Consider the following 21,134-nt stretch of genomic DNA (forward strand, 5'->3'; position numbering starts at 1 on the left):
TAAATATGTGAAAAGTTCTTCTTTGGTCCGACTGTTAACGGAGGAAGTATTCATTCAACACACGACACACAGTTGAACTTTTATTTAAAGTGGCTGAAACACAACAAGTTCTTCTGCGATATAAATCTGTATTTTGGAAATATATATGTTACAGTTTCAGGCTGTTTTACATATTTACATGAACGCGGATGCTTTACATTAGAACAGGAAGTGACTGGAAATAAAGATCAGATGTGTGGCGTCACGTAGCTAATTTTTGTGTTTTTCCCTGAGTGCAAAAAAACCGACATCGTCGCTAAAAAAAACCCCCAAAAAACATAAAAACGCTGACTCATGCCGGACATCGCATTAAGGTTCGGGTTCGCCTCCGTGATGTCAGAAATAAATCCTGAGGGCCGGTCCATCTGCCGGTTTCAGACTGTTCCAAATCAGAGTGGACGGGGGGGGGGGCAGCTTTGTTTTTGTAAATATCAATATAATCAAACACTCAAGAAGCTGCCGATCTTCATAGTGGAACTGTTCCTGATGAAGCTGATGACATCACACATCATCAGCGGCAGGCGCCTCCTGTGATTGGTCCAGGTCTTCAGGAGGCCGGATCGCTGCTCCCGGGTCACACGTTGGTCTCCAGACCCTGCAGGCGGTCCATCCTCTGCATGTTGCGTTCGATGGTGGCCTGGCACGTGATTGGTTCGGCGCACTCGGCGAGGAACCACCCCCTTTCTCCGTCACGCAGCCGCTCGCCTTCGTACCAGCCTGAGAGGAAGAGAAGCATGATTGTTATTTAGATTTTGATGTATTTATTTCATTCTTATCCAGGTCTTTGTGTCTTTTCATAGCTTTTCAAAATGTTGCTTTTTGATGCTCGACGCCGACTGTCCGTCAGTTGCTATGGTGACCAAAAGGCGGGTAAAAAACGACCTTGGGACTCTGTGTGTGTGTTTGTGGAGCTTTGAAAGGTGTCGGGTCCGTGTGAAGGTCCGGGGAACGGGTCCGGTAACGTACCGTCTTCTACGGTCTGCGAGACCAGAACCACGTCGGCGACCTGCAGGGACAGCTCGTCGGGCTGCTTGGCCGTGTACGTGCGGATCACCTCCACCTGCATCACGTCTGCAACAACAACACGTGTGAATTCAACAATAACAGTTCCCGAGGCGACCACAAGGTGGTGCTGCAGGCTCAGAGGACTCACTGGTTCTGTCCTGACTCCTGTTGTTGTTGACGTTGTGTCCGAGGGCGCTGATCCACCGGGCTCGCTCGTTCCTGGAAACACACAGTTATTCATTAGAGCTTCATCCAGACGATGATGTCACAGTTACAGAGGTGATGTCACAGCTGGATCTGAAAACAAAGGAGGTTCAATAACAAGCCAGCTTTAATACACAGGAGCCGAGACATCTAGTTGCCCAGCAGGTCCCCCCCCCCCCCCCCACCCCCAACGGGAGAACAGAGGTGTGTTTCAGCCGGAGAACCGGGAGAACATGAGGTCGGTTCCCAGGAGGGAACAGACCCGCTCCCTCCTGCCTCCCCCCTCTCTCTCTCTTGTCTCTTTCGTGGGAATCAACCGGTGGGTGGAGTCCCTCAGGTCATGTTCCAAAGAACTCTCTGGTTTCACCTGTTGCCGTCGACGACTGAATGGGGAGGAGATTTAGAGAGCAAACGGGGCGAGACAAAGGAGGGTCAGAAAATGAACCGGGGGTATGCAGGGCCCCGTGACTCAGCACCGCTGGCTCGAGTCCTGCAGAGGGTTTTTGTGTGGCCCCTTAAACCGGACCTCGGACCAGGAAAAGTCCCCGTGAGTCAGACCTCATTACCATGAGGAGGGGGGGGGCACTATAAACCTCTAAAATGATTAACATGGAGGTCATCGACCACAATGCAACATGAGACCTGATCAGGTCTGACCTTTGGACTCAGATAAGAGCTTTAGAGTCCCTGATCAGGTCCTGGTGGAGTCCAGAGTCCAGAATAATCATTATGATTACACTGATGTCATGTTTATTATTTCTAACCGGGTGCGGTTCAACTACCTGTTTTTAGGTTATCCGTCCTGGTGAGTCATCACTTTCAATCATGACGCAACACTTTATATCCCTCAGGCAGCTAGCTTCATGCTAACAATGCTAACAATGACCATGTTTGTGTTGGTTTTGTTTCACTTCATTTGATCTATTATTTTCATTAATTTTTTCAACCTCCTTAAAAGGTGCAACACATCCGCCCACTATAAAGAACCACAAATATACTAGAAAGGATCATTTAAGCTGTCCACAAATATTACATTTACCAAACATACTTATTGCTTCACTATAAACAAACAAAAGTATAAAACTGTTAATAAAGTAAATATTCGTATCCTTCTTCTTAACTTATTCTCATTAAACTGCATTTAGGCTCCTACAACACTCATAGAACATAATGTGAATGATGCATAATCAGCAGGTGGTCTCCCTCGTCCTCTACTAGACTACACCCCGACCCCTGACCCCTGACCCCTCCTTGCCTTTTAACCCGACGTGAGAGAATGCTGAGAACCATGAATGTGCCGTCGGAGGTTCTGCTGCTGTAAGAACTCATTCTCAGCAGATAAACAGCGACGACAGACTCTCCAACCACGGCCAACTTCAAATCATCACCAGACCTCCGTTCCTTATCTCGGCTCACACCCATCAGTGTTTCTCCTCCTCCTCCTCCTCCTGCTCCTCCTCCTCCTCCTCCTCCTCCACATCTACCGAGGGAAACGGTTCCATCCTCGATAATGAAAAACAACTGTTACGTAACGGCTGCTGCTCCGTGTTCCAGCTGTTTGACCTCTGAGGTTCTCTGTTCCACGACAGACAGGACTCACCCGTCATGGGGGGGGGGGGGGGGGACGCGGTGACATCACCGGAGAGAAGGCGTCCTTGTGTCCAGCAGCTGTCTTGTCTGGATTCTTGATGTCTGATGTCAGAGCTGAGCAGCCTGCAGGACTCTCAGACCCCCCACAGGGATCCAGGGGGGGGGGGTTAGAGGGTCAGCAGGAAGCAGAACCCCCCCCCCCCCTCACCGCAAACTGACCGACATGACAAGAATTTATACGGTTTTCATTTCCACAAAATAAAACACACAGACCCGCCTTCGGTCAGAATGTGAGGAATTTCCCATCGTAACCCGACTTCAGCTTCAGAGACGCTCTGAGGTGGAACCATGTGGTCCGGATTCAACACGGACGCTGGTTCTGCTGGTTCTGATGGTTCTGATGGTTCTGTTGGTTCTGTTGGTTCTGATGGTTCTGATGGTTCTGCTGATTGTAGCACTTTGTGCATGATTTCTCTATTTTGTTGTTTTGCAATTTAAACGTGTAAGTTTTGGACTCTTGGTCGAAAGGCATAAACTATTTAACTTGTACTTCTTCCAAATCGATTCATAACTTCCAAAAATATATTTATTTTATATTTTATTTGTGTTTTTAATACTAAAAGTTTGTGCAAGTTAAGCGTGAATTAGGAAGGTCGACTTTATTGTCATTATATGAAGACAGTGAAATTACAGAATCACCCCGTCCGTCACACGAGAGAAGAAGAAGAATTAATGTGATCTTTGGTCTTAGACTTTCATTTTGTGTATTTACATAAATTATATCATCTTATGCTCTAATGCCATGATTTATGCCAGATTTAGGAGAAGATCCTGAAACATGGACTCGTTAAAAAATCTATTCTGAATCCAATCATGAGACACCCAAAGATTCCCACCCCTAACACTGAATGTTTGAATGTTTCTAAATTTGGACTGAAATGTATTCATGCAAAGAAAGTGGAAAATGAAGAAGTGTTCTGACGTTTTAAAGACAATAAGTAGTTTCCTGGTGAAAGTTCATCATCCCTCTGTTCTCACGACGCCTCAGTGCTCCTCTTTGTCCCGTTGATCTGCCGTTAGCCCACACTCGTGTCGCGTCTCGTTAGCTCGATAATTCGCTGACGAACGTCCGAGAGAAAAGAGGGGAAGTTATTCTGGTCGCCGGAGACAAAGAGCCGACACCGGCTGCTGTCTGAGGGAGGAAGAGTGAGGAAGAAGAAGAGTCGTGGGAAACGGCCCCCCACTTCACGATGGACCGTTGCTAGGCAACAGCTTAAACAATGCCTAGCAACCGCTGGAACAATAGGTTGCCGAGGTCTCCTCAGCTTAGAGAGCACTAACGCACATCTCCAGATCCTCGCCGAGGGGCCCAGACCCCGGGAGGGTTAGGGGATTTCCAGGAGGACCCTCCAAGACAGAGGGACCAGTCAGACTAGGAGACCCCCCTCATGTCTACATGAGCCCTCCATAAGACCCAGAGACCCAGAGACTCCCTCCTACAGACCATCAGTCCCAACAAACCCTGTTACTGGGGTCATTTATCAGGTTTCACCGTCCACACTGGTGTTCTGGAAGGAAGTGACCATATTTGGGACTGTGGAGGAGCGACGGGTGGATCTGATGAACACAACACCCTTACTGGATCTGGATCCATGTGGATTCTGGTATGAAGCTGCTAACAAAGTTAGCTTCTATATCTCAAGGTCAACTTTAGAGCGTAAGTGTTAAAGTCATCTTAGTAGCTAACTAGCATTGGTAGCGTGGTAGCAACCTGTCAATCAGCAGGTAAGCCCCGCCCCCTAAAGCATCCCCTGCTTTCTGGTCTGGTGGACGCTAAATGGACCTGTCAATCAGCAGGTCGCCCCCTGGTGGCCAGCAGAGAGAAGTAGGACCATTTTCTCATAGACTTCTATACAACCAGAGAGGAGTCGCCCCCTGGTGGCCAGCAGAGAGAAGTAGGACCATTTTCTCAGTATTTCTGCAGCATAGTGGTTCCAGATAATTTACCTGGGTAAAAACATAAATACATTTAATTCTGCTACATTTAAATGTTCTTTCGCTGTGTTTCTCGGTTCAGGAGAAGACGAGAGAACTAAAATGCGAACTCTTTTATATAACGTTGTCGTGACACAATAACACACGATGTCCCCGCGGAACATTTAGCTGATGCAACAGACTTTTAAAGAGCGGGGAGACATTTAAAGGTATTGTTGGTAAAGTGGAGCTGATGATTTCTGTAATGATCTACAGAAGGAATGAGGAGGAACAGGACCGGCGCTCACGGAAACGCCTCTCAACAAAGAACATAATCACGACCTCAGTGCGTGCACGTCTGGCCAGAACAGAAAGCCTGTATGAAGCCCAACATATGACAGATGCCTATTGTCCGTTACATAATCCATGCAAACATCCTCGACCCAGGAAGCTCAGACCTCAGACCAGCTGACCACAGTTCAGATGTAAACATTGACGTGGGCTGCAGACAAAGAGAGCAGCTCTCCCCAGAATAGATGGTGTCTAACACGCTCAGTCAACACAACAGTCTCCGGTGGAGCCGGTCCGTGTGACAGGACGACCCCTGACCCCTGATCCTCCCTCTCCCAGCTCACAGCCGCAACCAGCGGCGGCTCAGGTGGAAGCTGGAGAATAGACGTAACTGAATATCCCTGTGAGCTGCCATGATGCCGACAGAGAGAGAGAGACAGAGAGAGACAGAGAGACAGAGAGAGAGAGAGACAGAGAGAGGGAGAGAGACAGAGAGACAGAGAGAGAGAGAGACAGAGAGAGAGACAGAGACAGAGAGAGAGAGACAGAGAGACAGACAGAGAGAGGGAGAGAGACAGAGAGACAGAGAGAGAGAGAGACAGAGAGAGAGACAGAGACAGAGAGAGAGAGACAGAGAGGGACAGAGAGACAGAGAGAGACAGAGAGAGAGACAGAGAGACAGAGAGAGAGAGACAGAGAGACAGAGACAGAGAGAGAGAGAGACAGAGAGAGAGAGACAGAGAGACAGAGAGAGAGAGAGAGACAGAGAGAGAGAGAGACAGAGAGACAGAGAGAGAGAGACAGAGACAGAGAGAGACAGAGAGAGGGACAGAGAGACAGAGAGAGAGAGACAGAGAGACAGAGAGAGAGGGAGAGAGAGACAGAGAGAGACAGAGAGGGAGAGAGACAGAGAGACAGAGAGAGACAGAGAGGGAGAGAGACAGAGAGACAGAGAGAGACAGAGAGGGAGAGAGACAGAGAGACAGAGAGGGAGAGAGAGACAGAGAGACAGAGAGAGGGAGAGAGACAGAGAGAGAGACAGAGACAGAGAGACAGAGAGACAGAGAGAGAGAGGGACAGAGAGAGAGAGAGACAGAGAGAGAGTGGGACAGAGAGAGAGTGGGACAGAGAGACAGAGAGACAGAGAGAGACAGAGAGGGAGAGAGACAGAGAGACAGAGAGGGAGAGAGAGACAGAGAGACAGAGAGAGGGAGAGAGACAGAGACAGAGAGAGAGACAGAGACAGAGAGACAGAGAGACAGAGAGAGACAGAGACAGAGAGACAGAGAGACAGAGAGAGAGAGGGACAGAGAGGGAGAGAGACAGAGAGACAGAGAGGGAGAGAGAGACAGAGAGACAGAGAGAGGGAGAGAGACAGAGACAGAGAGAGAGACAGAGACAGAGAGACAGAGAGACAGAGAGAGAGAGGGACAGAGAGACAGAGAGAGGGAGAGAGAGAGAGAGACAGAGAGAGAGTGGGACAGAGAGAGAGTGGGACAGAGAGAGAGAGAGACAGAGAGAGAGTGGGACAGAGAGAGAGTGGGACAGAGAGAGAGAGAGACAGAGAGAGACAGAGAGAGGGGTGATGGGATATATATATGTATGTACTTATAATTTTATACATATATAAATAAAAATGTAAAAAGTATTTTTTTTCATATATTTCATATTATATATATATAAATATATAATAAATGATTCTCCCTGTTTTTCAGCAGACGTCCCTCATCTGTAGCTGAAACCAGAAAACCGAAGGTAAAGGAAATAAAGTCACTCACAGTAGTTCCGTTCCCAGGATCATGGGCACCTTCTCTCCGGAGTGGTTGCTACGGAAACGAAGACGGAAAAGATGGTTGGCGCCGGGTTGCCGCGAGCTCAGCATGCCGGCGGGGCTCCGGACCGGCGACAGGCAGAGGTCCTCGGGCTGGCAGGGCCCGACCCAGATCTGGTCCCGGAGGGCGTAGTCCATCACGGAGTAGCTGTCCTCGCTGGGGGAGACGGAGCACCACAGGGTTCAGACCGGGGAGTCAGTTATTTCACAGTTCAAACAGAAACACAAGCCAATGCAGACAACGATGAAAAATTTAATTAAATACTATTTGACCATTCTTCATTTCCTCATTTCAAGATAAAACTGTTCCCGTGTTTCAGATTCAACATGAATGAGGATTCGGCTGATTTTCTCCTCTTTTCTTCAACTAAACAACCGTTCATTTCATTTAACAGAAGCTTGTTTCCTCATTTTCATTTTGGAATAACACCTGGGACAGTCTGCCTTCCTGTTCCTGCCCAAGAAAAACACTACGTTGTTGTTACAAATATTATATTTACAGATTAAAATGTTTCAAGAATGAATATCTAAATTAAGAGCAAATTAAAGAGTGAATACAATTATAATATCATCAAGTAAACCAAAGCAAACATCGTATTTGGAGCCGACGGAGGAAAAACAGCTCGGCAGTTAATCCCATTCACCTGGATTCATAAATCATCTTTATTACAGGCCTACGTTTCCCAGGAGCCCCGTCACCGTGACCCGCCGTCCTGCAGCACCAGACTGAGCCGACACATCTGGAGCCCATTGTGAAACCTCTGATGTGTACGTGTGTGTGTGTGTGTGTGTGTGTGTGTGTGTGTGTGTGTGTGTGTGTGTGTGTGTGTGTGTGTGTGTGTGTGTGTTGTTTTATCAACCCCAGACTGAAACAGAAGCTAAGAGACAGAAACCGGCTGTGTGTGAGCCAGCAGGTCCATTAGAGCCCGCCCCCCCCCCCCCCCCCACACACACACACACACACACACACACACACACACACACACACACACACACACACACACACACACACACACACACACACACACACACACACACACACACACACAGCAATGATCCACAGACTTCATTAATTTCTTTGTCTTCAAATCCCCAAAACTTCTAATGAAAATAAATGTATGAAGTGATACTAATGACATAATTAAAGGGGTTTAAATAAAGTTACTTTTGAAGGGTTTCTAAAAATATCAACCAAGCCATGAAAACGCCCCTGAATTTAAACCATGAATGGAATTTAGGATCCTGACGGCCCACAGGTGAAATGGCTGGAATCCATTTACATGAGGTTTGGGGAATGTGGTGGGTGGGGTATCTGTATATTAGTGGGGTGGGGGGGGGGGGGGGGGGGTATCTGTTTATTAGAGGGGGGGGGGTGGGGCATCTGTATATTAGTGGGGGTGGGGGGGGGGGGGTATCTGTATATTAGAGGGGGGGGGGTGGGGTATCTGTACATTAGTGGGGTGGGGGGGGGGGGGTATCTGTATATTAGAGGGGGGGGGTGGGGCATCTGTATATTAGTGGGGGTGGGGGGGGGTATCTGTACATTAGAGGGGGGGGGTATCTGTATATTAGTGGGGGGGTATCTGTATATTAGAGGGGGGGGGGGGGCATCTGTATATTAGTGGGGGTGGGGGGGGTATCTGTACATTAGAGGGGGGGGGGTATCTGTATATTAGAGGGGGGGGGGGTATCTGTATATTAGTGGGGGGGGGGGGTATCTACAGGGTAGGGGTGGGGGGTAACAGTGTTGGATTATTGCTGAATACAGGAATGAAGTTGGGAACTAGTTTGAATATTCTCTGTTAAAATGTGGGAGAAACTAACAATCCTCCTCTCACACACACACATACACACACACATACACACACACACACAAAGATAAACACACACACACACAGTCAGAGCATAATGTTCTGGTGCAAAGTACAGTAGGAGTGTTGAGTCTGTGACGGTCAAACAAACAAAAGGGAGTGGAAAGAAAACGAGAACAGAAAGTGATGGAATTATAGGCTTACACACACACACATATATACACACACACACACACACACATATACACACACACACACACATATATACACACACACACACACACACACACACACACACACACACACACACACACACACACACACACACACACACACAAAGCTTCACACACATCATAACAACCCAAAAAGAAAGGGAAAGAAGAGAGATGAGAGTCTGAATGTTTACATGCAGCATCACAGAGGAAACGGGGGGGGGGGGGGGGGGGGGGGGGGGGGGGATGGGGGCGGGGCTCGGCGTTGCGTAAGTGTTCCCGCTGCGTGACAGCAGACCAGTCCGACGTGGACTCGGCTTCCAGAGGCCACTTTCATTTTTGGATCCAGTTCAAGATGTTTGTTAAACTGAGAGCCGAACGGATCCCTTACTGAAACCTTTTATCGTCATGGAAACCAGCGAGGTAAAACACCAACCAGTGATTAAAGTTATTCCATCACGTACTCAAAGTTATTACAGTTAAACACGTGTAATAACACCTGAAACAACAGATCTGATCCTAGACTACTGAAGCTCACACGTCGTTCTACTGAACATTCACATCCATCATCCTAGAAACCCGGAACCTTCTCGGGTCCAAGGTGTGTTTGCTCTCCACGTTTCAAGGCTTTGACCTTTGACCTTCTGGTCCTCATGTGTTCCTTCAAACGAAAGCTGAAGACAAATGAGGATTCGAGCGCACGGCATTATTGTATTTGGCAATGGAAGTCAGGTTGTAATGGATCCCCGACACCCTGATGACAAAGGGAAGAGCTATTAGAGCATCAGGTGGGTGGTTTGTTTCCACGGCAACCGAGTGGCGTGCAGCGGCAGGACTCGGGCGCTCGACCACAGCACAAACCAATAATACAACACGGCGATTCTCCAGGTGGCACAAATACACACCGTGACTCCGGAGCACTCCCTCCGCCAAACAGACCCGGGGTCAGATTCCCAGAACAATATCACATGTTTCTTTCCCTTTTTATGTTTTATGATTCCTAGGAATTCTTCAGGGGTGTCTTCTTGCAAACGGCAGGACAATCAGTTCCAGACGCAGAGCGAGGGAGTAGACACGCACGCACGCACGCACGCACGCACGCACGCACACACGCACTCTAACACACACACGCACGCACGCACGCACACAAATGAAAACCACATCGTTTCAGGGAAGTCCTCTCCAGGGTTTCACATGAAAACTAGAGGAAGCAGCTCTGCAGGCGTCAGAGGAGTCAAACAGAGAAGCTCAACAACACTCAGATAAAAACGGGTTCAGGTTCACGCCGGTCCAGGGAGGAAGACCGTGGTCCAGGATCCTTCTACACACTTAAATCTACACACTTAAATCTACACCCTTTGTTGTTGTTCCAGCACTATAATCCTCCGGGTCGTATGTAGTTCACAGCGAAAAACACTTTCACCGCTAACGTGTCAGAACAGGCAAAGTCGTCATGGGCGGAGCCTGCAACCTCCTAGCAACCGCCTAGCAACCGGCGACACCAACACAAACAGGGAGCGGAGGACTCACCTCTTCTTCCTGGTGACGATGAAGACGTCGTTGAAGAGGAAGAAGTAGACGTGGTGCCGTGACGTCCTCTTCAGGAAGAGGCCGCTGTCCTCGGCGAACGCCGTCAGCTCGCCTCTCTTCACCATCCAGCGGGAGGACGAGACCAGCGGGAACGGCTGGGGGGGGACAGGAAGTGGACATGCAGTGTCAGCTGCTGGCGGGGATTCCTGAATCGACAGCTGAGAGTTCATGAGGATCCCAAACGGACCAACTGCTGTTTTCCCACAATGCTTAGAGGCACTCCAGCCTGCAGAGCCTCGTGTGCATGAGAGTCTGCATGCAGGACTACATGAAGGACTCATGCAGACTCATGCAGGACTACATGAAGGACTCATGCAGACTCTCATGCAGGACTACATGAAGGACTCATGCAGACTCATGCAGGACTACATGAAGGACTCATGCAGACTCATGCAGGACTACATGAAGGACTCATGCAGACTCTCATGCAGGACTACATGAAGGACTCATGCAGACTCTCATGCAGGACTACATGAAGGACTCATGCAGACTCTCATGCAGGACTACATGAAGGACTCATGCAGACTCTCATGCAGGACTACATGACTCTCATGCAGGACTACATGAAGGACTCATGCAGACTCTCATGCAGGACTACATGAAGGACTCATGCAGACTCTCATGCAGGACTACATGAAGGACTCATGCAGACTCTCATGCAGGACTACATGAAGGACTCATGCAGACTCATGCAGGACTACATGAAGGACTCATGCAGACTCATGCAGGACTACATGAAGGACTCATGCAGACTCATGCAGGACTACATGAAGGACTCATGCAGACTCATGCAGGACTACATGAAGGATTCACATAATCATACTCTGAAGGGTTACAGAAAAACGTCCCACTATTCGTCGTCATGTCAGTCACCTGATGATGTTTATTCAAAATAAATATTACCCAGGATGCAACTGTGTACTAATGAGTGTCCGTACCTTGATCTTGAACTCCAGCTGAGAGTTGATGGTGTACATCATCTCTGTTCTCTCCATCGTACGAGCTCCTTCATTACACTTCCTTACCACCTACACACACACACACACACACACACACACACACACACACACACAGAGACACACACACACACACACACGTAGACATAGACACACACACACACACACGCACACACAGACACGTAGACACACACACACACACACACACACAGACACGTAGACATAGACACACACACACACACACACGTAGACACACACACACACACACACACACACACACACACAGACAAGTAGACACACACACACACACACACACACACACACAGACACGTAGACATAGACACACACACACGTAGACACACACACACACACACACGTAGACACACACACACACACGTAGACACACACACACAGAGACACAGAGACACACACACACACACACAGAGACACACAGAGACACACACACACACACGTAGACACACACACACACACGTAGACACACACACACACACACACAGAGACACACACACACACACACACACACACACACACACAGACAGACAGGTGTGTTTATCAATAGAACATTTTTGTAGAATATTCTCTAGTGAAACAGATGCAGTAGGAGGAGAGGTAGTATCACCATGACAACGAGGTATGAAACCATGGAAACATGGGCGGTGGACTCACCTTGCTGACGGCCTGCAGCGCTTTCTTACAGTCCTCGTACTGCGTCGAGTCTTTGGGCGTCTTCTGACAGATCGTCTGCAACACAGAGACTCAGATCAGCCAAAACACTGATAAACCAGCGTGGGAAGCAAACGTAGACCCCCAGAGTCCTGGAGAGACTCCGGGGAGGGGGGTGATGAAAGCAGGGCGAGGGAGGGAGGGGAGACAGAATGAAGTGGTGTGAAACCAAAGAAGAAGATCAAACATTCACACAATGAAAGGAAGAAATCCGTTGGGTGATCGAGTCTGATCCGAGGTCAGCGGAACCAGCACTCACATCCATGAGCAGAGGCAGGCGGGTGATCCTCTGCATGGGCAGGATCAGGAAGGAGATCATGGGGAGGTTCCTGCAGTCCGGGTGGCTCTCGATCCGGCTCAGCACCTCCTTGAAAACCGGGTTCTTGGACCTGCCAGAGGGGGACAGAGGGAGGTCAGGACGAGGAGTCACGTTGGATCCGAGTCCAGTATTTGAGAGGTTGGAGTCCGGGTCCGGGTCCACTCACAGCAGCCTCTGCAGGGTCCTCTGCTGGTAGACCTCGTTGGAGCAGTACGTGATGAACGGGTCGAAGTTGGACTGCGCGGCGTGCTTGTCCACGATGTCGCTGATGTCATCGATGACGATGTTCTGCTGGTGTCGCTCCTCCAGCTCCTTGAAGAACCTGATGACAAGAAGAACCAGTCAGAACGTCGGGGGTTTAACGCCCGTATATGGAGACGGCTCAGAACCGCCGAGTCGTGAGTCATCGCACGCCGCGGGGGAAACACAGGACACGATGACAGAGGCAGGAAGGCAGGAAGCAGCGCCGACACCTTTCTAAACGCCTCTTAAAATACACACACCCCCATCAACCAGAGCACGCTTCCTCTTCCTGCAGATGGACGCCGCGACGGCCAACTTCAGGAGCATCAAAGTGTCGTCGCACGCACGACCCCGAGGTGACAAACAGGAAGCTGTCACGCTGACAAACAGGAAGCTGACCTTGACTTTCAGCTCATCTGCAACAGCACCTCTGCTGCCCCCGAGCCACGCCGTCACCCCCCAGACCGCCCAGGGAAACAGCCGCGTCCTCTGGACCCCCTCCTCTGGACCCCGTCCTCTGGACCCCATCCACTAGACCACGTCCTCTGGACCCTGTCCTCTGGATCCCCGTCCACTAGACCACGTCCTCTGGACCACATCCTCTGGACCCCCGTCCACTAGACCACATCCTCTGGACCCCCTCCTCTGGACCCCATCCTGTGGACCCCCGTCCTCTGGACCCCATCCTGTGGACCCCCGTCCTCTGGACCTGATTCTGTGGACCCCCGTCCCTGGACCTGATTCTGTGGACCCCCATCCTCTATACCCTGTCCTCTGGACCTGGTCCTACAAGTGTACTCGGGGCTTTACCAGGTCACAGATGCTCAGCCCTTTTCTCGGGCACAACCTCACTGACCCCAATGACAGTGTGATGTCATGAGGGGGAGGAGTTACATTTTGGCTGTAGACCAAGAAATAGAATAAATCGTATAAAAGTAAAAATAGTTTTTAGACCTCCCTGTACACCTCGAGAACGCTGCTGCCATTATAACGTATATGTTCTCACACACACACACACACACACACACACACACACACACACACACACACACACACACACACACACACACACACACACACACACACACACACACACACACACACACACACACACACACACACACACACACACACACTTTGAGGTGAAACTCTCCTACCAAGGCAAACATGCTGCTGAACCGGTGCTACCGGCCGATTATCTCCGTGCTCCTCCTCCACCTCCTCCACTCTGCTGCTGCCCGGGGCTTTAGGAGGGGGGGGGGGGGGGGGCATTAATGTGTGTGTGGCCGACGTAAAGGAGTGAGAGAGTAGAGATGAGCTGCAGCACGTCTGAATGCAGGGAGGAATTCACAGAGAACCAGCGTTCATGCAGCAAGGGAAGAAAACCTGCAACTAATGTCCAGAAGTTATTAATGTTTGCATCGTACTTGTATTGATCCGTTCCTGTATGAACAAAAGTGTAAAACTCAATAAATACAGTGTAGTCCATAAGTTACACAAAGTAAGTGAGTGTTCATCACATCGTTCACCCGCTGAAAGAAAATACAGTCTTCTGTTCTTCCTGGAAACCAAGCAGTAAAAACCCAATAATATATCAACCTCCATCCGTCAACCAATCAGAGCTGGAGGAAGTGGTGACCTCATCTTTTTTCAACCTCAAGACCAGAAGCCCCGCCTCCCGACCTCCTTGACTGGAAACACCATACGGAGACTCTCACGTTGACCTCGTTTCACTCTCAGACTCATTAACTCGTATCATCACCGTGGTAACGACTCCTCGGTGGTCAACTAGTTGGCTCATAGAATGATGTCAGCACAGTGATGACATCGCAGAGCGACTGCATGCTGACTTCAGATCAGCACGAAGGCCGTCCCAGACATCATCAGCACTTTATCAAACTGAAGAGTCATAAAACACAGGAAGCAGCTCAGCGCTGCCTACCCACAATCCCTCACACCGCTGGAAACAACGAATGAAGCAGGAAGAATGGGATCACATCCAGTAAATAGACACACCCCACACACTGATCTGGGTCACCAACAAAACCAGAAGCCACAAACATGATGGACGTTTAGGGAACAGAAAGCTACAAATACCAGCTGGCAGCGTCAGAAGCGGCTCGTCATCATCGGTGTGACGATGAAGAGGAAAACAACACTCACTTCTTGCTGGCCTCGCAGACGTCGGCGATGTTGGAGAAGAGGTGGTGGTGCTCCGTCTTGGTCATGGCCTCGCTGAGCTCAGCGGAGTTCTTGAACATGCGGATCAGGATCTCCAGACTGTGGAGGTACGAGTGCTCCGAGGAGATCACCTCGAAGATGGCCTGGAGGCCAGGAGAGGAAGGAGACGGGTCGTTAGATTATTAGAATTATATCATATACATTATATTATAATGCAACAGTTCTGTTTATGTTCATCATAACCAGGAACGCTGCTCAGCCGTTCTCCTCCTCTGTCTTCTTAAACACAACATCTGTCCTCCTCCATCTACCACGCTCTGATGAGGAGTCCTGCTTTAATGGCCTTTAGTTGGTCAGGACTTACAGAGACCAAATGGACTCATGCTCTCACCAGTGCTTGGTAACCCTTGGAAACTCTTGGAAACCCTTGGCAACCCTTGGTAACCCTTGGTAACTCTTGAAAACCCTTGGCAACCCTTGGTAACCCTTGGCAACCCTTGGAAACTCTTGGAAACCCTTGGCAACCCTTGGAAACCCTTGGTAACTCTTGGTAACCCTTGATAACCCTTGGCAACCCTTGGCAACCCTTGGAAACTCTTGGAAACCCTTGGAAACCCTTGGTAACCCTTGGAAACCCTTGGAAACCCTTGGTAACTCTTGGTAACCCTTGATAACCTTTGGCAACCCTTGGCAACCCTTGGAAACTCTTGGAAACCCTTGGAAACCCTTGGTAACCCTTGGAAACCCTTGGTAACCCTTGGAAATCCTTGGTAACCCTTGGTAACCCTTGGAAATCCTTCGTAACCCTTGGAAACTGTTACACTCGGTAACAACACTTGGTTACGACGATCAGTAATGCCGCTCAGTAAAGATGCTCGGTAACGATGCTCGCTAACGATGCCCAGTAACCACGGTAACTCGGCTCGGTAACCTAACTTGCATGCATGAAGCCGCCCTGAAACCAGAAGGTAAAACCTGCCTCTTGTCTCTTGCGTTGCTCCTGATTCATCCGCTCAGAAAGTCCACTCTTCTTCACCTGCAGGAAACAAACGACATGAAGAGATTTCAGACACAAAGACACACTTGTTTGAGGAGTCTGGGTCTGTGTGTGTGTGTGTGTGTGTGTGTGTGTGTGTGTGTGTGTGTGTGTGTGTGTGTGTGTGTCACCATTGTCCTCACACACAAAGGAAAGGAGCCCTTTGAATACCAAACAGAACAGTTTCACTGAGTGAAGACGAGATGGACGAGCTTAGGAATAGGAACCAAAAAACCTGGTGTGTGTGTGTGTGTGTGTGTGTGTGTGTGTGTGTGTGTGTGTGTGTGTGTGTGTGTGTGTGTGTGTGTGTGTGTGTGTGCGCTCCACCAGATCCACCAAACCTCCAACACAGACTCAGCTGACCGTCTAGAGGCTGGTTCAGTGAGCTGGTGTCGGAGCGTGTGAACTGGTTTCACTGGGTGTGACTGAAACACCATCAATTAACGGTGTCATTATCCAACCGGCTTATTAGACCTTCCCGTAGCTGGACCGCTTTACCCGGTGTTTCCTAGCTCCAGGGGAGGCTCCGCCCCCCCAAACTACAGGTGGTGAGTCTCCTTGGAAATGTGATCATCCTGGACCCTGACCTTTGAAATCAAAACCCGTAAACGCTGCCGACTCACACGGCTATCAACTCGCCGGGAACTAAACCTCCCGACACACAATTAGAAAGCAGTGTTACATCATCGTGTTCGGTCTGGGCCAGATACAGGATCCACAGGGGCACCTGATCCCAGCTGGTCCTGGTCCTGTCGGCCCAGTTCACATCAGAGTCTTACTGGTTTACACGAGGATAAAAACCAGTACTCCATTCCATCCATTCTTTCCCTAACTTGATTACGTAACGCACTTCTCCCTCCAGAAGCAGCATTTTAAGCATATTTGCAGCCTGATGCGACTCGGGAGTTTGCCAACGGGCCGGCATCGGGCCCGCGAGACTTCCTGTGGGTCTGGCTGACAAGTCCAGCCCACCAGAGTCCTGCAAGCTCCCGTCCTCCCTGATAGGAAGGAGGGAGGACGGAGGGAGGACGGAGGGAGGACGGGTGCAAACTGGATATGACAGCATTCTTCACGCTGCTCGCATTCCAAGACAGCAGCGAGAGTGTGTGTGTGTGTGTGTGTGTATGAGAGAGAGTGTGTGTGTGTGAGAGAGAGTGTGTGTGTGTGTGTGTGTCTCACCACGCTGAGCTGGCTCCAGGAGGTCCGTATGGGTCTGTACTGGACCACGATGCCGCTGCCGTCGGGTTCGGGAGCAGATCTGGACTCGGCGTCTTCGTCCGAGTCGTCGTGCAGCGCCTTCTCCTGGTAGTTCTGGTAGAGCTCCTCCTCTGGAGACGGGAGAACACAAACCGCCGTCAGACGCCAAAAATAAAGTTCTTAAACTTTTTATTTTTAAAAAAAAAGAAGACGTTTTTTAGGACAAACACTAAAAATAAAAATGGGATTTCTCACCCTCACTGTCAAACGTCCGCTGAGGCGTCAAAACCTTCTTCTTATCTGGAGTCTGAGAGAAAAAGGAAACAGGGTTGTCATGACAACACACACACCTTTAAAAGATCACCTGTCCGTGACCTTTCACCTCCGGTCACTGACCCGTCTAATTACAGAGCAATTTTACAATTTGAGTCCACAATCAGATTATAATGAAATGAGTCACTCGGTTTAAAACACAAAGAGATGTTCTCGGGTTAATTTCAGGACTTGTGAGTCCAGAACCAGGTTTTCAGATCTGCATTCATTTTCTCTTTATTGGCGACATTGTCTGAGTTAGTTATATCTGTATATAACACCGGTGTCTGTTTCTCGAGTTCACCCACCTTGTTTTTCCCAGGGTTGGTCAGCTTTTCTGTCCCAGGACTGGCAGGTTTGGGGGTCCTGGGGCTGGTGGGTTTCGATGTCCCTGGACTGGTGGGTTTCGTCCCAGGACTGGTGGGTTTTGATGTCCTAGGACTGTTGGGTTTCGATGTCCCTGGACTGGTGGGTTTCGTCCCAGGACTGGTGGGTTTCGATGTCCCAGGACTGGTGGCTTTGGGTGTCCCAGGACTGGTGGGTTTGGGTGTCCCAGGACTGGTGAGACCTGCAGGTCCAGGATTTACTGGTGAACCTGCCTTCTCCTCGTCCAGCCACCTGACGACGGACTGGGCCAACCGCTGGGCGTTGGGATCCACCGACGGGACCTCCAAGTCTACCCCGCTCACCACGGCCCTCCTATAAGAGGGACTCCTCAGACCCCTCCTCAGGGTCCCGGGGCTCTCGGGGTCCCCGTCAGCCCCCTCGCCGTGGCCCCCTCCCGTGGAGAAGTAGCTCCCCGTCTCCACCATGCTGAGGGTTTTCAACGCTCGCTTGGAATGGTCCAACCCCAGCAGCCCCGCCAGGCCCTGCGGTTCGGACGTGGGCTTGCCCTGCCGCACGCCGGACGCCAAGCCCTTGGGGATCAGCTGATGGGTGCCCATCTTCAGGGCGGCGGCGCTGTGGGTGCTGAGCACGATGGAGGGGGAGGAGGAGGGGGAGGAGAGGGAGGGAAGCCTGGTGTCTGCCGGCGACGGGGACCGCGGGGTCGGGGGGTCCGAGGAGGTCAGGGAGGACAGGGACGGGATGCTGGAGGTGGAGCTGTGGGAGGGGGGCGGGGTCCGGCGGGCCGGGGGCGAGGAGCTGGACGTGGACGAGAGGGAGGAGCGCTCGTGATGGTTGGAGGTGTTGTTGTTGGGGGAGACGGGAGACGAGTCCAACGGGGGACCCCTCCCAGGTCCCTGGTGTTTCCTCGCGGATCCGATCTGGTCCTGAGGGTCCTGGAGGTGCTTGTCCTGCCACGCCGTCCCTCCGGTTGTCCCCCCCTCGTCCCTGTTACACGTCCGGTTGTCCAGCGAGGCGGATCGGCCGTCCTCGGACCTGAACCGGGCCAGCGAGAAGAGTCCGTGGGAGAGGTGCCCGTTGCTGATGCTGCGGACCACCCGGGACTTCCTGGAGGGTTTGTGCAGGATGTGCTTCAGGACCGCCGTGTTGGCACCCCAGCGGTGTTGGGGGGCCACCAGCAGCCTCTCGGCCGGCTGGCTCAAGGTGAACGGACACTTGTGGTCCTCCACGGGGAAGTCTGTGGTCAAGACCCCGTTTATGTGGTAGCTGAGGGGTCGGGGTTTGGGTCTGCTGGGGTCCTGGGGGGTTCTGCAGGTGTCCGTGCGGCGTTTCCACAGCGGCGTGATGTTTTGGTTGGACAGGTCCACATCGTTGCCGACCTCCATGATGCTGGACTCTCCTAGACCTGCAGGTCACAGTGCAAACCCTGCAGAGGACCCGATCCCCCCTCCCTGAGGGCAAACAATGAGGATCTCAGTGAGTCCGGTCCCAGAGGTTTAATCATTAACAGGGACTCAGCAAAACCTGGGATCCGGACTTCAGCGGCAGCAGAGAAGTTGCTGCATTGCGCAACAGAAGCAGATAATCCCGTTGTGTGTGTGCAGTGTGCTGGAATGGCCTTATTCCGGGATGTTTGGGATCCGGGAGGAACCACCGCGAGACTCCACAGGAAACCAGTTACTGAGTCCACAACCGAGACTCGGGTCCCGCTGAATCCACTTTCTCGTCCAAAGTCCCGAAACCAGGTTCAACTCACCTCGAACCGGCAGATCCGCTGCAGAAAGTAAACTTTAATCCGGCACGGAACTGGAAACACGGGGAGGTGGATCCGCGGAGTTTCACTGGGAAGTGTGGGATCGACTGGGAACGGGAGCGCGCGGCGGCGGCGGCGAGCGCGTCTGAAGCGCTGCCGAGGGAGCTGCACGTTTTCTATGAGGAGGAGGAGGAGGGCAGACAGGAGCAGAACTCACCTCCGGAGCTACCGGGGGGCGGAGTTATGGATGAAGATGATTTTAATAAAGCAGTGACATAAAGATTATATACATTCTTACAAATGTTATTTAAACTTACGAAAAAAGTACTTTCTTATAATTTAAAGAATTATGTTCTGTAACAAATTCATTTGTTGTGTTTTAAGCTTATTTTTTTTATATTTACCTGAATGTATAGTTTTATCATAGTTCACAATAATAACACAATTGATTTAATATATTCTGAACACTCACTGTTTAAAACAAACGAAATCAAACGAAATAAATTCAACAAAAAGCAACATATCTGTGAGTTTGATAAAGAAAGTAGAGTTAAGTGGGATTAATTGTTTTTTAAAGCTGATCAACAAGAATATTCGTGTCTAATTAATATGATCATGGAATGTTATTATGATAATATTATTAGGAGGTCGAGGCATGTTTAGAACATTTCCCCAAAAAGTATTTAGATCTATTTTAAAACATTCTTAGAGGTTCTGAACACTAAACTGACCCGTTGATGTTGTGCGCCACCGTGTGTTCTCGTCTCGTAATTACAGCAGACCTGCGGCATAAACAGTGATATTAAAACATTTATTAAGTGATTGAAGTGGCAGCGATAGTCAGCAGGACTACAAACCCCAAATATTCACATCCAGAACTATGTTTTTATAATAAAAATAAACAAAATAACATCATTTTTGTGCAGCTATATGGAAACTAGTTGTCTCACATATAATAATAATAATAATAATAATAATAATAATAATAATAATAATAATAATAATAATAATAATAATAATAATAATAAAACCCTCTTTCAGTTTCTCAAACATAAACACTAAGATGTTTTAACTGTAAATATCTAATCAGGTCAAATACTGGTCGTTGTTGTTATTTCGCCTGTTGGCCGCTAGGGGGCGCGATCGTCATGTTTACAACTCATATGGAAGATCAGAGAAGACCGGAAGTAGAGGAGCGTCATCCTGTAAAGCAGTTGATGTTTCAATGAAGTGCTCATTATTCAGACAGACGAGGAAATACATTCAATAATGTGATTAATGTGATTAATGTGATCACATTAATCACGTGATTGATGTGATCACATTAATCACATTAGTTTCTTCTGCTGGCTTGTTTGCTTTGTTCCGTTGTTTTTTGTTTTGACTTGTTTTTTTTTTTTTAAGCATCTTTGAGCAGGAAAAGCGCGATATAAAACGTATTATTATTATTATTATTATTATGATTATTATTATTTTTATTATTATTATTGTGAATAATCCT

The 21,134-nt window shown here is 49.6% G+C and overlaps 1 protein-coding gene across 3 annotated transcripts; it reads right to left on the minus strand.

The window, feature by feature from the left end:
- Nucleotides 1–66: 66 nt before the first annotated feature.
- On the minus strand, nucleotides 67–19,945 carry LOC311019306 (rho guanine nucleotide exchange factor 26-like). Of its 3 annotated transcripts, none has more exons than XM_084018624.1 (15): nucleotides 18,013–19,945; nucleotides 17,844–17,874; nucleotides 17,479–17,530; nucleotides 17,206–17,354; nucleotides 15,970–16,026; nucleotides 14,973–15,133; nucleotides 12,733–12,888; nucleotides 12,507–12,636; nucleotides 12,191–12,265; nucleotides 11,486–11,575; nucleotides 10,488–10,642; nucleotides 6,882–7,091; nucleotides 1,193–1,263; nucleotides 1,006–1,110; nucleotides 67–756 (listed from the first exon to the last, which is right to left on the minus strand). In XM_084018624.1, exons 1-15 carry the CDS (start codon nucleotides 19,263–19,265, stop codon nucleotides 614–616), a joined length of 2,838 nt encoding a protein of 945 aa, XP_083874750.1. In that variant the 5' UTR covers nucleotides 19,266–19,945; the 3' UTR covers nucleotides 67–613. The 3 variants fall into 3 exon arrangements, with proteins under 3 accessions (XP_083874750.1, XP_083874749.1, XP_083874748.1); XM_084018623.1 differs by having other exon boundaries at nucleotides 17,844–17,887; nucleotides 17,981–19,945; XM_084018622.1 differs by having other exon boundaries at nucleotides 17,844–19,945.
- Between the last annotated feature and the right edge of the window lie 1,189 nt (nucleotides 19,946–21,134).

This window comes from Eutrigla gurnardus (assembly GCF_963514095.1).
Source record: "Eutrigla gurnardus genome assembly, chromosome: 10".
NCBI classification, from domain to species: domain Eukaryota; kingdom Metazoa; phylum Chordata; class Actinopteri; order Perciformes; family Triglidae; genus Eutrigla; species Eutrigla gurnardus.